The sequence below is a fragment of the Pyrus communis genome, chromosome 9 (genome assembly GCF_963583255.1).
Source record: "Pyrus communis chromosome 9, drPyrComm1.1, whole genome shotgun sequence".
Lineage (NCBI taxonomy): Eukaryota > Viridiplantae > Streptophyta > Magnoliopsida > Rosales > Rosaceae > Pyrus > Pyrus communis.
Window position 1 is genome coordinate 9,254,057 of NC_084811.1, and position 22,249 is coordinate 9,276,305.

The 22,249-nt window shown below is 37.3% G+C and overlaps 2 protein-coding genes across 2 annotated transcripts; one reads left to right on the plus strand and one right to left on the minus strand.

Moving 5' to 3' along the window:
• Positions 1-307: 307 nt before the first annotated feature.
• On the plus strand, positions 308-2,007 carry LOC137744827 (protein CANDIDATE G-PROTEIN COUPLED RECEPTOR 7-like). Its single transcript, XM_068484633.1, has one exon. The coding sequence runs from the start codon at positions 400-402 to the stop codon at positions 1,714-1,716; it is 1,317 nt and encodes a 438-aa protein (XP_068340734.1). The 5' UTR covers positions 308-399; the 3' UTR covers positions 1,717-2,007.
• An 11,013-nt stretch (positions 2,008-13,020) lies between these two features.
• LOC137744665 (uncharacterized) lies at positions 13,021-13,619 on the minus strand. Its single transcript, XM_068484432.1, has one exon. It carries the CDS (start codon positions 13,580-13,582, stop codon positions 13,109-13,111), a length of 474 nt encoding a protein of 157 aa, XP_068340533.1. The 5' UTR covers positions 13,583-13,619; the 3' UTR covers positions 13,021-13,108.
• Positions 13,620-22,249: the final 8,630 nt, after the last annotated feature.

Genomic DNA, 22,249 nt, shown 5'->3' on the forward strand with positions numbered 1-22,249 from the left:
TAACAATTTTATATGACATTGCAATATTTAAAATATAAAGTATGAGATTATTGTGTAATTCATAATTAAAGTAATTTTGTGTAATTTACTTAAAATAAATAGGACAGAAAATTTCTGAATTTTTCAAAGAAAAAAAATACATGGTACAAACAAAGAACCAGAAATGAAAGTTTACCCATTTTCTCCGCGAGTCCACGTAACAGAGAACCAGAAATGGGCCTGACGGCCAACTGGGCTTCATTTCGGCCCATAAGAAGGGGGCAATATGGTTAACTAAAAGAAATCTTAATATCCACGCCACCACATATTCGCTTCCTTCGTCCCCAAAATCCCAACCTTCGCCCCGATCTCCCCCATTTCCCACCAGAGGTCAAACCCCCGACCCTCGCCGAGAGCAAAATGACGAAACTGACCCTCGTCCCTCTCGTCATCGCCGCCCTGGTGGCGGCCCTGGTTTCTCCGATCGCCGCGGAGATTAAGACCCTCACGATCTCCTCCGACAACCGCCCCATGATCCTCTTTGAGAAGTTCGGGTTCACCCACACCGGTCACGTGAGCATCCGGGTCTCGCAGGTGTCCGTCACCTCCAAGCTCAACAACATCGAGCCCTCCCGCCTCGGCTTCTTCCTCCTCTCCGAGGAGTCCCTCCTCCAGGTCCTCGTCGAGATCCAGCAGAACCCTCAGCTCTGCGTCTTGGACTCCCGCTACATTACCCACCTCTTCAATTTTAAGGAGCTCTCCCCGCCGCCGCTCGCCTCCTTCGAACACTCCTACCCGGTCTCCGCCCCCAACGAATACAGCCTCTTCTTCGCCAATTGCGCGCCGGACACCACAGTCTCAATGCTCGTACGGACGGAGGTCTACAATCTTGATCCGGATGGGTCCCACGACTATCTCTCCGCCGGGTTGACCCACCTGCCTTCGCTGTTTTCGGTCTTTTTTGTCGCGTATTTGGTGTTTGTCGGCTTCTGGGTCTACCTCTGTTACACCAACAAGAGATCCGTGCACCGGATCCATCTATTGATGGGCGGATTGCTTCTGATGAAGGCGTTGAATCTGATTTGTGCGGCGGAGGACAAGCACTACGTGAAGGTCACCGGCACCGCGCATGGCTGGGATGTGTTGTTCTACATCTTCCAATTCCTCCGTGTCGTTTTGTTGTTTACCGTGATCGTTTTGATCGGGACCGGGTGGTCGTTCTTGAAGCCCTTTTTGCAGGAGAAGGAGAAGAAGGTGTTGATGATTGTGATCCCTCTGCAGGTCTTGGCCAACGTAGCGTCGATTGTGATCGGCGAAACGGGGCCCTTTATCAAGGACTGGGTCACCTGGAACCAGGTGTTTTTGTTGGTTGATATCATTTGCTGCTGTGCTATCATCTTCCCAATTGTTTGGTCCATCAGGTCTCTGAGAGAAACCTCGAAAACCGACGGAAAAGCTGCCAGGAACTTGGCAAAGCTGACCCTTTTCAGGCAATTTTACGTTGTCGTTATTGGGTACTTGTACTTCACACGAATCGTTGTTTTTGCGCTCAAGACCATCGCCGCGTACAAGTACCAGTGGGTGAGCAATGCAGCTGAGGAGACCGCGAGCCTTGCGTTTTACATGGTGATGTTCTATATGTTCAGGCCGGTGGAGAGGAATGAGTACTTTATTCTTGATGACGAGGAAGAAGAGGCTGCAGAGATGGCTCTTAGGGACGAGGAGTTCGAGCTTTAAATCGGGTACTGTTCAATTTTTGCTACCCATCTATATTTGACTGTGCTGCTGCTGATGCCACGCCCTCAATGTTTTGCATTCCGCTTATCGGATTTATTGATAGAGTTGATGATGGGTCAGGTCTGTTGCTACATCTGCTTTCCTTTCAATGGTATTATTGTTTTTTATTGCCTCTTATAAGAAGTTTGACGTGTTAAGATACTGTGCCGTGTAGAATGTGTTTGATAGGATTTCCAATGGAAAAATGCGGATAATGATTTTGTTATATAATGCTGATACTGATTTCAATTACGATGATGGTATTGATTTCTGCCGATAGTTTTTGTTTAGATTTGGTGTGTTATGCTATTCAGTTTTCAATCTGTACCACTTTACCAGTTGTGACTCATTTCATTCTTAATAGTGTTGTTAATAGATGTTTCAATCATAGACGATGGTGCCAAATTAAGTTTTTTTTCATTTCGTACCCTAATAAGTTCATTCATAATAAGATTTTGGTTATGGTTTCCGTACGATAGTGACCCAGTTCAAAGGTTCTTGGGCTTATCCCCTTGGGAAATATGGTAACTCCACGCTATTAGAAGCGTGAAACTGTTGGAAGTTCAATGATTCACACCAGGAAACTTTATAATTAAAGCACTTAAAACTTTGAATACTTAGCATTGTTCGAAACTACTGGAGACTGGAGATATAATCATCCGGTCAATCTTTACTGTTTGTTACAGATAATTGGGAAATTAGCAATTATGTTGATCCCCTAAGACTAACATCAATCTGAAATCTAGTTTAGCAGTGATGACCAATCTTTGTGGAGGGGATTCATGGGTCTAGATTCAGAGGCCTCAATCAGCTTGTGTTGTGTCCCTTTTCTCTGGCTTGTGTTCTTTTATGGTGTATCCAGAAAGGATTTTTTATCATTGATCTTAAAATGACGACTTATAGATGTTTTACTGTGGACGGTTGTGTTCTTTGGTTCTGTGTCTACTTCCTTTCAGCCATTCTGATCATGGTAAATGGCTTCTGTTCACCAGCTATATAAGTGTGCTTTGCCATTGAAACTGCGTAGTGTTCCTGTATATATTTTAAATTTTGAAAAGAAGGTTAAGATATGTATGCGCCTGCTTTGGTATTGCATCATAAGCACCTAATCAAACAGTGGTTTTTTGTAGTGTTGTTAAGTTGCTGATGTAATTGAAATTGAAACTTTCTTTGCTACCGTTGTTAAGTTGCTGATAGAGTCGAAGTTTGAAACTTTCTTTGCTAGTGTTGTTGAGTTGCTGATGTAGTTGAAAGTTGAAACTTTCCATTGAGGTGACCAGGGTCTAACCAGAGTTAGTTGCGTTAGGAGAGATGTCATAAGAAAGCATCCATGCCGGGGCAGAAAATGAAGACGGTATATATGGGGAGTCTGGTGAGGAAAAGGAGAGGTCGGAGTGATTGGTAGTTTAAGGAAAGGTTCTAATTTCTATATCAAGGGAGGACGTGTGGACGAGAAGGCGGGAAAGGAGAGGAAGCAAATATTTCTTGATTGAATGGATTCTTAGGAAAGGGAAAAAAAGTCTTCTCCCAAATGTAGTTGTAGTGCAAACTAGATTTGAATTGATTTTCTCAGTTTGTTTCTCTCTCTTGTCAATATTTACTTGTTTTGTTCATCACCAAGAAAGCAAGATTACTACAACTTAAGTAACATGTGTAATAATAAGTACATAAGCTCCTAACTACGGTTCCACTAGAAATAATGTCGACGGCTACGATAAGAATCTCCTTTAATACAAAATTGTCTAGGGATCTTCGAACAACATCGCGGCGGTCCTCCGTTCATGGATGCCGGATAATATTGTAGGAGATGAAATAAGAGTTGAACTATTTGTATCAAATTTAACGGTCCCGAGTCTCGTAATGATATGGTCTATGTGAAATTTACTTTTGCAAGTCGATTTTATCTTTGCGAGCGGTGTGATGAACAACGCGACTTATAAATGTGGTGTGATTACTTTGCGGAGACATAAACAACTTTGGTGGGGGGTTGGGGAGGAAATATTAGAAATTTTAGAGGGTTTAGGGTTTAGGTCTTACGAAATGCATTTACTGCGATGTAGGCTATCAAAACACAAAGCAGTCTCAAGTTAGGCCATCTCCAACCGAAAGGTTCAAAGGGCCAAAGGGTTGAAAATAGCCCGAAAACCGTCTCCAACTGAGAGCTAGGCTAAAGGGCTCGTTGGCCCCACTGGACAAAAAAGGGCCAAAGGGCCAACTGGCTGGCCCAAAGCAACCAGCCCCGGGTCGAGCCAGAATTTTCATTTTTCCTGTCGGATATACCAAAGGGCCAACTGGCTGGCCCAAAGCAACCAGCCCCGGGTCGAGCCAAAATTTTCATTTTTCCTGTCAGTTATATCCGACAGGAATGGTAGGCCAAAATTTCAAATACAACGGCTAGTTACCGTTGGATTCAAAAAAAAAAAAATTTGGGCCTTTTTTTTTTTTTTTTTTATGAATTTAATTTGTAGTTTTTAAATTTAAGTTGTAGTTTTTAAATTTAAGTTGTTGTTTTTAAATTTAAATTGTTGTAGTTTTTAATTTAAATAATAAATTATGTTTCGCCCTATGAACCTTTGACCCTCGGTTAGAGACTGTTTTTTGTAACAGAGCTAAAATGACCCTTATGGTCCTTTGACCCTCAGTTGGAGATAGAGGCAAATATGGTCATGTACTGTTCATTAAAATATTAATATCTTGGAGAGCCAGAGGGCTACAACGAGCCCTTTGGCCAGCCTTCGATTGGAGATGACCTTAAGTGTAGCCAGTTGGGAAGACTTGGGTTGCATGCCTACACTTGTCGTAGGATATTAATCTTAAATCTTAGCATTATAAGAGCATCTCCAAAGGAGATGTCAAATTTTAAACATCAAAATGATAGTTTATAGCTTATGTGGCAATTTGACATTTTGTACAATATTTTGCTCCACCCGAATGTTAAATAATAATGTCATTTAATAAACTTTTTATCTTTTTGTGGAGTCCAATGATTAAGGCAACCAATCAAATATTTCAAAAACATAACAACATTTATTATATATTATATTAATCTATTAAAATATCATTTAATAAATTTGACAGCAAAAGGTTTTGCCTTCAAATGACTCAGCGCCATCTAAGAAATTGAAAGCTCGATTGGAGAGAGTTTGTTGCCATTTTTTACTGTTTTATGCCTACATGGCAATTTTGACATCTCCTTTGGAGATGCTCTAAGACTATCTCCAATAGAGAAGGCTAAAGGTCTAAAAGTCAGAAAATGGACCGAACTGTCCAAAGATTTATCTCCAACCGAAGGCTGGGTGATAATTATATGGAGTTCATCGGGTCATTATTTGGCCAAAAGACATCAGGCTGGCCAAATGTAGTCTCCCATGCTTCTCCACCATATCATATCATATCATTTGTTGGGCATAAATCAAGTTGTGCGAGAAAACTTGGGATTTTGAAGTGACAATATCCGCGACCGGTGTGTGACTAAGAGGAGACAAAGAGAAGCAAGTACGAAGACAAGAGAGCAATGCAATCTCCTAGTCGGTGTCTAGTAAGTTGTCTTGCATAAGTTTTGTACTTCTTGGCTTTTTCTTAGTAAATTCTTTAATGGGCAGTGTGCTCGTGGATTTTCCCCATTGTGTGTGGGGTTTTACCACGTAAACGAAATTCTCGGCGTTCTTGTCTCATTAATACCGAAAATTTCGAACCGAACTGAAAAAATCCCGAAGCCAAACCGAAAAAATCCTAAACCTAAAATCCCAAAAATTTTAGTACTCAATCTCGAACCGATCCCGAAATTTTGGTATGGGATTGGTCTCACATTTTCATTCGTTCGATAATCCCAATCGGACCGAAATAAAAAATATATATATCATTTAATTTTAAATATATATATATATATATATATATATATATATATATGAAATTGTAACAGCCGTCTGATTTGGTTGAGATTTAATCTCAATCGTTGAATCTAAATAAAACCCTCACTCTCCCTCGACAGTCACCTCGCCCTGCTCTCTCTGTCTCTCATCCTTCACCGATTTCTCTCACTCTTTCTCCTCCTCATTTGCCATCTTCTAATCCGGCCACATCACACAAGTGACTCACCTCTCTCTCTCGACCGACCTCTTTGATCTCTCTCTTAACTTTCATCCCTTCTTTTTTAGGAATGGCAGCAGATCGTTGATCTCGACCAAGAGTTTAGCTTCGTTTGAAGGGCTCAGACCTTCAAGCCTTAAGTTTGGTCGAGCATGCAACAGTTGTAGTTGACAGCAATATATGATGCATGATACTGATGAATAATAATGCTATTAAATATAATTCGTAAGTAATTTTTGGTTTTATTACTTGCTGGCTTGCATATGCAGCAGCAGCGCTGTTAAACATATATATTGGAGGACTTAGAGCTGTTGATATATTAAGCATATATATATTTATGTGTGTGTGTATATATATATATATTATATTATGTTTTGTCCAAAGGAAATGAAAGTAACTTTGTTTAGTTTTGGGTGGAATGGCTTCATTTTTTTTCTTTTTCAATTTGGGTATTTGACTTCTAGGGTTTTGGATTTGGGGGGTTTCAATTCCATGAACTTCAAGGGCCTTCATTCACAAGAAGGCAATTAGGAATTGAATTGAAGTTCCGAACCGTACCATAATACCGAAATTCGAGAATACTGGAATTTTGGTTTGGGATCGGTCTTCAGATTTCCGTCCCAAAAATAATCGATTTAGGATTCGGGATTACCTCTTCGGTTCAGTATCCCATACCGAACTAGTCCTAAAATCATGGGCATTCTGCGCGACTTAAAAGATTGCAAATAGTTCCAAACCATGGACATCTTTTAATTCCTCATTATCAAACACAAAAGTACAGTATTAACAAATGATTGAGGACTATCACGACATAAACTGAATTAAGATATCAAAGTATGGACTGTGGAGCAATGGGAACTAAGAATATGAAAACAAGCTAACTGCATTTTACACCTTTTAAGTTTGGAGAGATTTTTAAAATGGGGCACGAGTTTTTAATTTTCTCAATATTGCACCATGAAGTTTTAAAATCATATCAATTAATGGCTTCTGCCAAGTTAAGTTATTTGTTCCTTAATTAAATTAAAGATGTGACAAGCATGGGACTCACGACACTTTCATACCTCAATTTTTTAAAATGACAATGTCATACCTCCGTCAGTTTTTCTGTTAATTTATCAGTTAAATGCTAACGTAACTTGATTCGGGACCCACTTTCTATTAAAAATTTATTAAAAACTAAAAAAAATTAAAATAATAAACAAAAGTTAAAAAAAAAAAAAAAAAAACCAAACAAAACTTCCCCTCTGCTCGCCCTCTCTCTTCTCCCCCATCTTCATCTCCCCTCCTCTTCTTCCTACCTGCTGCAACCCAGAAAAAAAAAAAAAAACAAAACTTTGTCTTCCCCCTCTAGGCGCCCTCTGTCTTCTCCCCCATCTTCATCTTCTTTTCCTCTTCTTCCCCCGATCTGCTGCAACCTAGAAAAAAGAAAAAAACACAAACAAAACTCCCCCCCCCCCCCCCGCGCGCACGCGTGCCCTCTCTCTTCTCCCCCATCTTCATCTCCTTTCCTCTTTTTCCTACCTGCTGCAACCCCAGGAAAAAGAAAGAAAAAAAAATACACAAAACTTTGTCCCTTCTCCGCCCCCGCCACCCCCCCCCCCCCCCCCCGCGGCCTGCGCCCTCTTTCTTCTCCCCCATCTTCATTTTCTTTCCTCTTCTTCCCCCTATCTGCTACAACCTAGAAAAAAGAAAAGAAAAAAAAAGAACCAATTGTTTTCCCCCGCACCCACCCTCTTCCCTCCTCTACACACCCCACTCTTTAAATCCACATCCATTCCCCCCATTTTCTCCGCGCCCAGGTTCTCCACTCACAGAATTGGGCTGGCAACAGGATCTGGGTTTTTTTCTTCTTCTTCCTCCTCCTTCTCCTTTTTGGGTTGCATGGGGTTGGATTTGTTTTTTTTTTTTTGGGGGGTTGGGGGGGGGGGTGGGTTTTCAAATTTTTTTTTTTCCTTGGTTAAAGATTAAGCAGGGAAGAAGATGAAGATGGGGAGGAAGGGACGAAAGGTTTTGTTGTTTTGTTTTTTGTTTTTAAAAGTGGGATCTTGATAAGTCACATTTTGCATGCATTTATATCTTCCTTATTTGGTGTCTTTGTGGTTGTTTTGGATTAAACTAGTTGCATTTTACACTATTTGGTGTTAGTGTGCAGCCAAGGGTGAACTTGGATCAATGGGAAGGCAAATGAAGTAAAAACATTCCAGAAAAGATGTGAAGTGTTAAGAGATGCAATTCGGCCATATTGGGTGATTCTAAACAAAGCAAAAGCATGGAAGTCACCTATGTGGTTCCAACATCAAAACATGCATTCACATGCATGTCACAACCTTGGCCGTGTGTTCCCATATCATCCCATCATTTGATGCAATTCTAGCACCAAATCAGATTCCTCACAATCCCATTTCCATCACTTAATTCATTTCAGCCATTTTGACACCAACAAACACAAACATCCATTCCGTGCACTCCATTACATTTCTACACTTCATCTTTACAGAAATTCACATGCATTGTGATTAAACAAGTAACTCCTTGCAGCCATCATTTCAGAAATCCAACTCATCCCTTTGTCCATGCCGTGTGTTCTTCCCATTTCCAGATTTGTATAAACATTTTCTGGTGCTCCAATTCACCTTTGCAGGTTCCACTCACTTGTTGCAGCAAGGGCACATGCATTTTGATTAAACAAACCACATGCTTGCAGACCTTGTCCATGCCATGCGTCCACTACCTCAGAAACCCATCATTCCATCTGATTTATGCTCAGCCATCTGAGTTAAACAAATGCAAGATCCAATCTGATTGTTGGAGACACATTCTTTTTGATAAAACAAGTCTCATTGGACATAGGAAAGGTCCGCAAGTTTTCTTCTTGAACAATTCCATTACACACATTATTTGGCTCCATTTTCTGTCCATCATTTCACTCTCATTCTCCCTCTCCATCCCATTGCATTCGATACTCTCTCCATCTTACAGAAACTATCCATTCTCTTCCACACACCCATAACCTCTCCCATTTCACCCCATTCTCTGTCCATTTTCTGTCCCAAGGGCAGAAACCATTCAACCAAGCCATTCTACCTTCATCCGCACCACATTTGGAGAAGCAACACCAAGGAACTCTTCAAGGACTTCAACATCAGTTTTGCTTCAAGGGTTTCTCCTTCTTAATCTTATGTTCGCTCATGTTATTTATTTTTATGTTAAATCTTTGTAAACATGAAATGTAACTAATCCTCCTCTAGGGATTCGATGTAACCTTGTAAAGTTTGCCATGTAATTAAGTTAGAATGCTCAGTTTGTCTATCTATTTCTTGTTTCATTCTCTGATTTAATGGTGACTTAGTGTGTTGATTTTAATGTTTGATCATCATTTGAATTAATCACTAAGTTGTGTAGCCAAGATTAAGACACACATCATGCATAATCTTGGTAGATATGTGAATGAATGAAGGGAGTGTTTAGCACACATCCTGCCGAGTTTTTCCCTTTGGTTTTATGAAAGTTTCTTGTACATTACATAATCTTGATTATGAACCAAAGTTGCACATCACAATTAGGTTCATGATTAGAGACATTTGATCAAATCCACACATCATATGGTTGATCATATCCAAGTGAAACAAACTCAAGAAATAGGTAGATGAATGAGTATAAACTAACTTGACAAACATGGACTTAGTTGAGCAATGGTGAAACCGAATCCCTAGTTTCATCTCCATTGGTATTATCTCATTCTATTAGTTGTTGATTCATTTAGTTGTGTTTACTTCTTTTATTTATGCTTTCAAGAAACAACAACAAATCTGCTCAATTTGATTAGTTTGGTTCATTTCATAGAAGTTCTTGCAAAAACAAGTGATTACATAGGTCCAATTAGTCCCTGTGGATTCGACACCCTTACTTGTGCCATTATATTAAACATATTCTAGCATTAGGAAGGAATATTACATCAACAGATCTGGATCAACCCACGTCAGCATTTAACTGAGAAATTAATGGTAGGCTAACGGAATATATAATATTGACACAAATTCGTAAGATGAGGTATGACATTGTCAATTTTAAAATATGAGGTATGAAAGTGTCATGACACCAATAGTTGAGGTAGTTTTTTATACTTGATCCTATTTCAATTGATGTAGAAGCCACATTTCCACCATATGAACCAAAACTAGTCATCACGGAGCTTCAACATCTCCTCAATAATTGATTCATAATCCAAAACGAAAACCAATCACATGTATGGAAGTGCTACTTCTCTGAAGCCTATAAAGGGTCTCACATTGGACACAACAAAAATTTACAAATTATCATACAGCCAAATAAATAGGAAACATAAGTTGTTATGATTTTAGAATCTACCGTATCAGAAAATTAAAACCATGTGATTCATTTTGAAAATCACCTAAAACACAGAAGGTGGAAAATATAATCAAATATTCTATGCTAAGATGAGAAAATAGGATTTGAATCTGAGACGTAGTAAATTAAAAATAAAGTCCCTAACTACAAAATGGTAAATATAGTAAGTCATCCTGGCATAAGAAATCCGTTTACTAGTATAAGGTTTATAAAATAAACCCATAACCATCCAAATAAACTAGAAGTCATTTGCATATCTCAATTTTGTTGAAACAGAAGATTTAACATGCATACACTAACAAGTGGTGGATTGTTTTGGTGGTCAGAGCTTTCTTTTTTAACCAATTGCATTCCAAGTTCAAACCCTTCCCACTTTCCTAGTGTAAATTAAAGTAGTAATAATGCGTGTATTTAAAAAAACATACATACAATACGAAGCAAAATTAAAATAAAAAAAAAAAGAAAAAAAAAAGAGAAACATAAGTCATGAGAGATGTGAGAAAACTTTATATGCAAGATTGACCAAAATATATAAACTAACCGATCATCCACTTTGGCTTCTGAATAAGCCATTTTTGTCACTGTTACAGTGTACTAATATTTCTCTTAAGTTCAACTCTTTGAAATGATAAACTTCATATTAAATTATGGTTGCCCATTGTGCTACATAGCCTAAATCTCCAACTCCGAATATCATGTATACATAAATAAAAATAAAATAATTATTACAAGTTTATAAGTCTCAGTTTTTCGGTACTTTTTCGGATGTTGATGAGGACCATAAGGGACCATCAAGTATTAGCTGCAGGCGTATTGATTAAGGACATGCTTAGAGTGCAAGTTTCACCAACAAAATTGCCAATGTGTTTGGTGGCCATTATCATTATATCTTTCTCTCTTTTTTCATTGTCCCCCAACTTGTCACTTTGTTATTTCCTCACTCTCACTCCTTAGCTATCACATCAACTTCGTTAAGATCAAACCCTAATCCTTCAAGTTTGGGAGATTATGTAATTAACAGCCAATTTCACACATTGATGTTTCTGGCTAGCATGATTCACAGTTTAGTAGCATAAATAGCAAATTATTTGGTAACATAGCACATTTCGTTTCTTTATTGTTAGAGTTGTGCTAGCAACAATTACTCACATGCGCGTGAATGACTGTCAGCCACTACTGTTTTTTTAATAGCTTTTAGGTGTTATACAAGTTTAATCTACAATGCATCAAACTAGCAATCATCCACAATACATCAACGATTGAAAGAAACTTAAACATATATGTAACCGTCTTATTTACCCACGTTTTAGTGTTGTTAATTCATGCCTTCTAGTCTCTGATAATTCCCATGAGCATGATTATACATGCCATAACTTCATTGTTAATGGAGGTCATGACATGAAAACCTTCACTAATCAATTTAACTTTGGCTCTTTGTAGTATTTGAACGCCGTTTAATCCTGTTGGATATTGAGGATTATATTAAATTTACCCATCCGATCAATCTCATAATATAAGATCGAAGAGCTATGGCACTCATTTCGTGTAGGAAGAGAGGGATATACCCCTGATTATATGTAAGATTCTCCACCTTATTTCTTTAATGTCGGATTGCAATAAGTCACGCGTTGAGTTTTACAACTTTTGAATTGCAACAAAAGAATTATAGTTATATCATACACAGGAACATAATTTTTCGTCATTCAGCACGTTGAATTGTTCCTTTTCTATGTTTCAGTTGGCACCAAATCAAAGGTTAATTTAACCGTAACGGTAGGCTTTTCCTATTAAGACAGCAATATACTTTGACCCAAAAGATCCCTCAACCCAACAGAAGCCAATTAGCAAAATTTTAACATAAAGTTTTTGTCTTAATCCATATATATACACCTTTTTAATTTTTTGTCGTCAAATCGAATGAATTGAAAAGGATCAAACGATATAAATTAACAATAAATATGTGAGAAGTAAAAAGAATGTCCCCTATATATATTATATTTATTTTCAGGTTGTAATACTGATCAAAGCTCGAATCCTTTCAGTACCCAATTAAAAATAAAGCTTGAATCTTTTTGTGAATGACCATTCAGATTCAAGGATTTGGAATCTCTCCAAGCCAACTGATCGGGATCCTCTTGACTAGTGTTACAATTATTATAACTTTTAGAGAGCCCTCTATTTGTAACCGTTGGATAAAAATCTAATGATCCACTAACACTGGTCAGGAAGATCCCGAACAGTTGCCTCGGAGAGGATCCAAATCCCAGATTCAAAACAGGTCCTGCTATTATTTATTTATTTTGCTGAATTAGGTGTTATAAATTTAAATCCTGTGCAGTTCAACGATACTCTAACAAAATTAATTAACTGGGATAAAGCTCGAATCAGTCAACTTTTCTATTGTTTTGATGCATGTTTCAGCAGTTATACATGTGTCTTACATGTTTTATAATATCTCTGTACTTAGCTAAGCTATGTACCTGTTAAATGCTAGCAACCTAAACTGTTTTTTCTTTTGGTACACCTGACACGACATTCGGGAAGGGGGAGTCGAAAACTGGTCGGATTAAAAATGCAGAAATAAATGTTCTTAACTAATTGAGTTTCAATCGCGCTGCCTAAACTTCTCTTTTTGAGTCGCTGATTAAGTATTATTCTACACCATTTACTGAGAAAGATTCAAATTTCTAAACCAAAAACGTATACATGCAGAAAATATTGCAGAACCAAATATATATGCTACTATTTTCTCTCAGCATTTATACATTAACACGAATTACATAAACAAAACACAAATTAACAGCAACAATCTCTGGATTATAATTTAATTAAAACACCAAAATAAAAAAAAAAAACATTCAAAAAACACAAATTACAAAAAACAAGAAGTAAATTAATCATCATGATTCACAACATCTATACTAGCAGAGCAAGACAGCAACCTCTGAAATATTCTAAAGAGAGCAGCAGATGAAAACTCCTTCACTTTCCTGAGAGCCAAACACGTACCGTTCTTTTTCCTCCCCACTTTGCCCTTCCCCTTCTTACCCTTATTCCCGTTACTATTGTAATTTCCAGCCATTTTCTCCTTCACTCTCCCAAAGCACTTTTGTGTTTTCTCCGGCACGCTTTCTTTCCTCGAAAACTTGTAGCTCCTGAGATACATTTGCCTGCATGATATGCTGTCCACCACCCTCGGGTGCCCATGTCTCTGCGCGGGATCAGTTCGCCGCCCATTGGAGCTCACCGAGCGCACAAACTCCGCGTCCGACTCAGGCCACTTGTAGAGGTTCACGTACGTGGCCCGGATTGGCACGCGGGGGTCACGTGCGTCGTTGACGCAGTTTGATATGCAAACTGAAGTCATATGTGGAGTTCAGAGGTGTATGCAAATGGGGTTTGGGTGTTTTATATGGAGTTTTGATGTGCTTGGAAAGAAAATAAAAGGGTAGACTAAAACAGAGAGGCAGAGGGAGAGGAGGAAGAGGGTATATATGTAATTTTGGGTGTTAATTATGATTATGTGTGTATAAAATTATGAATGCATATAATTTGCAATGACTGCTTGTTTGTATTGTGTCACTTCCTTTTGTGTGTACTGTTGTTGGGCATGTGTTGGAGTTGGATGGTCTAAACACTTACACGTGTTAGATTACAATCGACGATGTAGGGTGGGGACGGAAATTGAGAATGCGAGAATCACTTCTATTTTTTGATGCAAACATTTATATATAGGGAGATGATCCTTACACGCTCATTTTCTCTTCTTGCACACTTTTGTTCACTTTTTGTCGTTGATTTTCTTTGATTTAGTTAATCTAGTGGCCATATATATATAATGTAGACAAATAACATTGGTAGTGAGTTAAATTATTAGTTATTAGAATGGAGGGGGAGCTACACTGGGAACGAGATGCATATCAATAGCGGAGCTACATTGGCATAACCCACACCAAGATGCGTACCAATAGTGGAAACTGAGAATGCGAGAACCCACACCAAGATGCATATCAACAACATAGCTAAACTGGGAGCAATGGGTGTTCATGACCCCAATAACCCAGTGTTTTCTCTTTGTATTTATTTTGTTGACCCCTATAAGCAATGCAAAGAATGCCTAATTTAATGGTTTAGTTGGAACGGTGGCAGATAGTTTTGCATATATTTGGAAGAGTAATATTAGGGAGATCAAATTTGTAGATAACGTTTTGGAAACTAAAGGATATGGAAGTTGGTGATTGATTTATTAGTTAAATGTTGATAAACATGCTTATTCTTATTAGTGACCATAAATAATATAGGATCTGTAAAAGGAGAAAAATATCTGTAAAAATCACTTTTTAAAATATAATGTGTTCAACATCTTATGGATTTTGTTCAGAAACAACATCTTATGGATTTGTTTTCATTTTCTTTTGTTTTTAAATTTTTGTCTATATGGGTCGTAATAGCTTAAACAAGCAATTTAATCTCATAATGTTAATTAAATCACTAGATTTGGAATCATTTCTTCTAAATAGGCTCCTAATGTCAACTAAACTTAGTGGTTAAGTATTCAGATATCAAAATTCCTAAATTTTGTTCCTTCATCATTTGACTTCTTTCTTATATTCTCCACTATAAAATCTAGAAGATTCCCAAAATGCACCCAAAAGCTTAGGATTGGTTCGACATTCTCGAAATTTTTTCAAAATCAGCTTTTTAGAAAAGTTGGGGTTAAAATTATTTTTGGTAAATGAAAAGAAAAAAAGTGTTTTTTTTTTGTTTTTTTGTTTTTTCAAAACCATGGATTGGCAGCAGCAAAAAAACAAAAGCAACTCTGCTTATACTTCTGAAAACAACGTTTTTTTTCACAGTATATAAATCTCAAACTGGGTATCCACCACTTAAAAGAAAATTCCACAACTTCTATTTCTTTTGTGCCTCCAAAAAAATCTGCGTGCCCTTGATCGGCTGTAAGTTAAATTAAGAATCTTAATTTGATGTTAAGTACAACCAGAGATAAAAAATGGAAATTTACAGTCTTTTGTAACAAAAGAAAAATTATTTGTAGAGAAGGTGATCAAATGGGCTGGTAAGGCCCATGTTCAAAACTTCGGTGATTAAATAGGCTGGTTTGATTTAAGTAAGAATTTTTGGATTTGAGTATGGCCCAGATTAGAACTGATGGTTATGTTCTCTTGAGTCTTCAGTGGAAACCCATGATTGTACTTCACTGAAAAAGAAAAAAAAAAACCCATCATTGTACGGGCTGAATTAAACATAAGTCTATACCCTATAGTTCAGATTCCTGAAGAAGGGCCACGTTGCAATATGCCAATTATTCTGTAGAAAATCTTGGACTCGGCCCCCGGTCACGTGACATCTTCGACCATCCAGTATACATACGTTCTTGATACCATCCATACTTCATTACTTAGGTGAAGATATGGTGTCGGTATGTTTGTTAGCGTAACTTTAAGTAGAAAGCAAATGACAAGGTAACTATATCTTATTGAACGATTGGACAAGACATGTGACTAGTCAATCTGATTAAATATCTGATTTTTCGCTCATCTTGATACTATACTCACTCGTCTTGAATAAATTAAAGAAAAGTTAAAAAAATGAAAAATAAGAAAATGGAACAAAATGTTTATGGTGCTTTGGAGTATCCTATTTTTAAACTTTCTAATCATTAAATCTTGTTTTTTGTTTTTTTTTGTTTTGGCAAACAATAAGAAAATTTACGCATTCATCTAAATTACAGGAGAAAAAAAATTAAAACACAAAACTTTATATGCATAAACGAATATATTTAATTAACTAAACTACAAACCACTTGTATCTCAAACTTAATATCTCGTTGGTGGGAAGAATATCTTCATCTTTGATCTTTGAGGTGGTACCTTCGATGTGTCTCTTCTCACCCTTGATCTTCGCCATTTAACTAAAATATTAAATAATTGAAATATATTTATTAATTGTTTGTCTACGTGGTAAAAGTTGGCAGCCATGTTAGTACAAATGTGAAAATTACTATTACCACGTCATCATTTAATAGTCAATTTAATAGATTGACTAATGGTTATATGAAATTGAAATGAAATATAAGTAAATGTATGATATTGAAATGTTTTAAAGATGTTGTATGAGATTGCAATTGCACTCAAACTTGAGATGGAAGAATGTAATTTAATCTTTTTTTTTTATTTTTTTTTATTTTTTATAATCTATTTCCAATACCAAACACATATTTCAACCACAAATTCAAGCAAATTTGAGTTTTCACTACTAGATCTCCAAGATTTATGATCGGAAGATAGAAAGTTTATATACAACTATAAATCAAAAGATAGAAAGCTTCATATCAAGACAAAGTGTACATCCTAAAATGAAATCAAGTCAAGACAAAGTGTACATCCTAAAATGAAATCAAAGTGTACATAATGCTAAAGATAAATGAGGAAAAGAAGAGAGGAGAGAGAGGGATGAAAACTGGAATGTGAAATCACGGCTATAGTTGAATGGATGAGATGAGGTAATTACCAAGGGTTTGGCTTTTGGGCTTGAGAATTTTTTTATATAGATTTTTAGTTTGGGCATATAAAACAAAGGCTAAAGAAAAAAAAAAATTAATATAGACGGTCCGGTGGGGTTTTTATGGTTCTTGAGAATTAAAAACTGAAACGAACCTTGGAACCTGACCCAGGACAAGGGACGTGTCATTGTCCAAAAATTCAATTTGCCAGAGTCCCCACACGCGGCGGTTTCGATAAACAATAACCTAACTCCAATCGTCACCAACTTTCATAGAAAGATAGAACAAGTCAAGGGGAAGAGTTTTCATTCCTAAGCTGAGGTCCAATTCGGCCGAAAACCACCTGAAAGCTGATGCGGATCACCGAAAACCCTAGAAAGGGTGTACGTCGAATCGACGTCCAACTAAGCTTCGACACCTTTGATTTTTCTTGGGGTTTGTTCCTGAGGTGAGGGAGAGTCAGATGGGGGTAATGGATGTCGTCAAGAATCACAGAAACGGCATGATCGCTGTCATTGGTTCGTGGAAGCTAGTGAGCCTTATTCTTTGTGAAACCGTGATCAAAACCTTATGTTAGCACGGGCTAGCTTTAGTTAGCTGGTGAAATGGATAACTCAGCTAACACTAATCTAATAAGTGAAGTAGTCATCATTTGACCAATTGGCTTGGACACCAGATCGCTTGCTCCTGCCATTTTGTCTCGTTACCCCTGAACTAGCAGCCTTCGCGCCAAGTCCACTACAAGAAAATAGGGCCTTAGCGACCATGGCAAAGCGTCACAAAATACTAAAAATTCGTCACATAATGCTATATGTGACGAATTTCGGTCGTCACAAAAATCGTCACCTATAGTAGGTGTGTAATTCGTCACATGTTCTCAGTATGCGTGACGCCCAATTCCTCACATATTTTCAAGCCCAATGTCAATTCTGAGTCAGTTTGTGACGACCTAGGTGTCACAAATCCTGAAATTATGTGATTAATTAGGTATTTCGTCACCTATTTCTTTGAAGTCTTTGTATTTTATTTTTCTTTATTTATTCTTATACATTTTATCATTTGATTAATTAAACCAGCATTTCAACTTCCTATAAATGGCAAGCACAATAAATACTATGAAACTGAATGAAAAAAAATACTCTTATCATTTAAATATAGGTAGTTTTTACATCAACATGTCCAAGGTTAACTAAATACAATACATCCCAATTATAGATAAAAAAAGATAATAACATAACTAAAAATATTGAATTGGAGTTGTCTGCTACAATATCTGTAGTATCAATAACATGGCAACCTAGAAGAAACTAGCCATTGGAATAAGTTCAATCTTTACAGCTCCAGTTGCATCATCACTTTTCATTTTGTAATCCATTCCAGCATTCCTATCAAAAATTGTTTCACTCGATAAAAAAGATTAGGTAATCCAAATGTTGTTCAAATGCATATATAAGTTTATAACTTACAAAAAAAACATTATAACAAGAAAAAAAAGTGTTGATACATTTCCTACAATACACTTAAAGGTGGGCATATTAACACTTATTTAAGTTATTAAATCACTTAATCCTGTATATATTTGTCACTGCACTTGGAAATATAGGTGGTGATCTAACGAATAGCATGATCGACCTGCAAAGGACAGAAATGGATTCACAAAAGTTATTTACTGCCCACGCTATTTGGATCTTTGGACCATTTTTTCCATATTAGTGTACCTAACCGTACACAAAGAGACCATTCCTAAAAAAACAGTGAAACCCAAATACTCAATCCCATTTAAAAAGCAAAGCAAGTAGACTTTAGTGAAACAAGAACTTCAACAAAAATTTCAAACAAAATCCATCACAACAAAGAGAATACAGCACGCACCCAAGTCCTCATATGAGCTAATAAAAGGGTTAGAAGTCAAGCAACCAAGTACCAACCTGTAATTGAAAATTAATATAAAAAATGAATTAACCAAACATTCAAAAAGATCCAAATGTGTAGAAGCCCAAAAACACAAAAAAGAAAAAAAAATATTGAAGTGTATTACAAACTATGGATTAGATAGTGATCTCAAAAGCCAAATATAACCAATAAGCACAAGTTCCATCATTAGTAAAAACCGATCGATTCATTGATTTTCATATGAGTGATACAAGTATTAGTATACACAAGCAACATGAGGAGATAAGCCTCCAGGACGTGTAGGATTACAATGCAGAGCAACTAAAAGATAAACATTAGAATTGAGAGCATTAATATCCTAATATCCAATAAACAGTAGCTTATGTTTTTCATTTTAAAACCACTCAAGTACAGAGCACTCACTGCTTTGGATTCAAAGAGAACCTCACATAATAAAATCGCTTCTCCATAAAACATAAATGATAGCTCTTGGAATTGACTGCAAAGTATAAAGTGATAGCTTAAACAATTATGTATGGTTCAATTTTATAGTATCTACAAAGCCCAAAAACACAAAACCTTCTTTTCTTATTAATTTGTATAAGCAACAAGCCATAAAGATTTTACCTTTAAACAGCAAGAAAAACAGAAGCATCCCAGAAAAATAATTTCATCCTACAAATTCACAGCAAAAAGAAAAATACTGAAAAATAAAAAGCAAATAGAAAACTGATTAAAACGATCCTCCATATGTAATAATAAATCAAGTTAAAAAAATCCCCAATCACAGAATAATAAAGACATGCACAAATGCATATAGATTTAGAAAAATCAAAACCAAATTTACCCAAACTGAGGAATGCGAATCCGCAGGTAGAGGGGCTGCTGGAGGAAAGTACCTGTAAATTCAAAACCAAATTTATATAAAAATAAAATAAAATTTTGAAAAAAAAAAACTTCAACCTTAGAACATTGGGAGAAAAACGGCGGTCTCATGTGTCTGAGAGAGGAAGATTTAGGTGTCGATTTGAGTTTTTTGCAGAATGGATCTCTTGGGTTCTTGAATTTTCGGTGGTGGACAGCAAGTGACATGGAGATGAGGCCATGGACCGAGACAAAGCGATGGAGAGAGGGGTTTGTTGTATGGGTAAATAAATCTGGGTATGACATGTACACCAAAGAGGAGATGGCCTTTCTGTTGGGTCACAGTGGTGTGAAAGAAATGAGTAATCTGAAAGGCAGAGAGAAAGAAAGGGGAAAGTGAAGTGGAATGGTCTAGAATTTCACTTGTTTGATATTTCATTCTGGTGCTATAATTTCCCGCAGTGCATTTTTTGTAAAAGATCTGAAAAGTTTATGTGATGCAAATGTTGTTGGTCACATGTTTCAAGAATAAGTGATGAATCTACTCGCCACTAGTCGTTTTTAAGTTAGATATGTAATGAATAGGTATATATGTGACGCAAATGAATAAGTCCTCACGGATTCTTATAGTATGTGACGAATTTTTAGGCATCATAATCAATTTTGTCACCTAATCTCTGTTTTCTTGTATTGGTCATAATTGGCAAGAACATTCTATGGTGTTAATAAGAAAAGGTAGAGTGAAAGAATGGCAGATGTGAAATTCCATTGTATTCGAGGAGTCAAGGATCTGCTGGAAATTCCGAATCGAATAAGAGGCAGATCAAAATTTGGTGCCGAGGGGAGGGGGAGAAAAAGGTAAAGGAGAAGAAGCTGGAAATGGAGACAAAGAAGAACACAGAGAAAAACTAGCTGCAAAAACAAGATAGGGATTGCCCGCTCGGCAATGCTACCTTAAGAAGGAGACAACAACACACTTTGTAATTATAACAATTTAAACTCATATTCAAAAGCTTTTTCAATATATGAACAAGATTACTATCAAAGATTCGTCTAAACATATAGATATTGATTGATACAAAAAAATTCCCTACAGACAGCTTAACTCCGTCAAGCCTGTAGGATTAGTGAAGAATTATAGTGAGTTTGGTTGTTGTCCAACAAAAAGCGTGGGAGAAAGGATTCGGCCCCGTAACCTTCATCACCGTCACTTCCCGCAACCAAGCCTTACTATGTCTTTCCCCATCAAATCTAGGTGGGAACGAAAGTTGGGTTGTCGTGGGGTCGTTTGGTGGTGGTGGCGAGGAAGCCCTCAAAAACTTCGCCTAGAAAACAGTCATGCTACAGAAGCTGGTCGAAGAAGAATGAAGGGGAAAAGTACGGAGATGGGCCTCTAATCCCAGCCACCCACTTGGCTTCCTAAACGGGGTACCTTCTCCTGTTTTCTTCAAATCTTCAAGAAACATATGTCCAATTGACCATTTTGCCCTCGCCATTGTTCACTTATTTCTCATTCGTGAATCGCCATCGCCTATGAGCTGGTCAAGCTCTATCCAAAAACACTAAGAGTAACCTTGAGAGATCTACAGATTTTGAATGGCTAGCTATCAAAATTCAAACATTAAAACTAGTTTAATTAAAATCTAAAATTAATAGAATTAAAATAAATTCCCTGTTGCAGTCATATTTAGAATAGGAAAGTGATTGTGTAAATCCTAGGGAATCTGGGAATGTATCTTATATTCCTATTAGGATTATATTACCTATTAATGTTGTAATCCTAAAGGGAAATGTTTTACCCTTTCTACAACTATAAATAAGGGCACAATGGGATGAATCACACACACCTCACAATTAAATCAATTTCTCTTCTCCCTTAAGCTTGCCGCACCTCTTTCTCTCTCTCTAACCTTAGATCGCTCAATCAAATAGGCCTACAACACGTTATCAGCACACTCTTGCCAAAAGCTGAGGAATTGACGCATTGTAGGAGGAGGCTATCATCCACCACATTCAAAGGCTTATTCGTTTTCTGCTAATCAGGTACTCTTAAAATAAAGGAAGATATTTGAAACGTCCACAAAGCATGAAAACATTCCCCATGATGCATGAACCCCTCTATGTTTACATTTTCCTTTCGATATATATGTATATATATTGTATATGTTCATATATTTGTCAACATATATATTTGTTTCATGCATCACACAATTAAATTGTTATGTGGAATTTGTGAGTCAAAATATAAAATTAAATTAGAAGCAAATTTGGGTTATTCTGAAACCCTAGGTTCGAAAATTAGGTATGTTTTTGGTCTCACCGTGGGATGGCATCACCCTGATGCCCTTAGACTACCTGCGCAGCCCCTATAGGGCTTGTTGCTCCATAACCACGGGCATGCAGCCTTAGTTTTTGGTCCACAGCCTTCAAGTCTAGCTTGCTAGGCCCCTTCTGTCACGGCCTGCATCATTAGTAGCCAGCCCATGCGTTGGGCTTAGCTTCCCCTGCCCAAGACCCAGGTCCCAGCCTTTACTGGGCCTTTCCGCGTGCTGGCCCACAAGCCAGCGTGTGCTAGGCTTGTTTCCATGCTCCCTCACGGTCCAATTTCGAAACCTAGCTTGCGGCTGGGGTTTCCTCTCTTCACCATGGCCTATAGACCACCCCAAGGTCATTTTTAGGCCTCACCTTATATTTAAGGCACCCAACTTGTGCCCTATTACACACGGCACTAAGCCCATATTATTTTTGGGGCTCTAT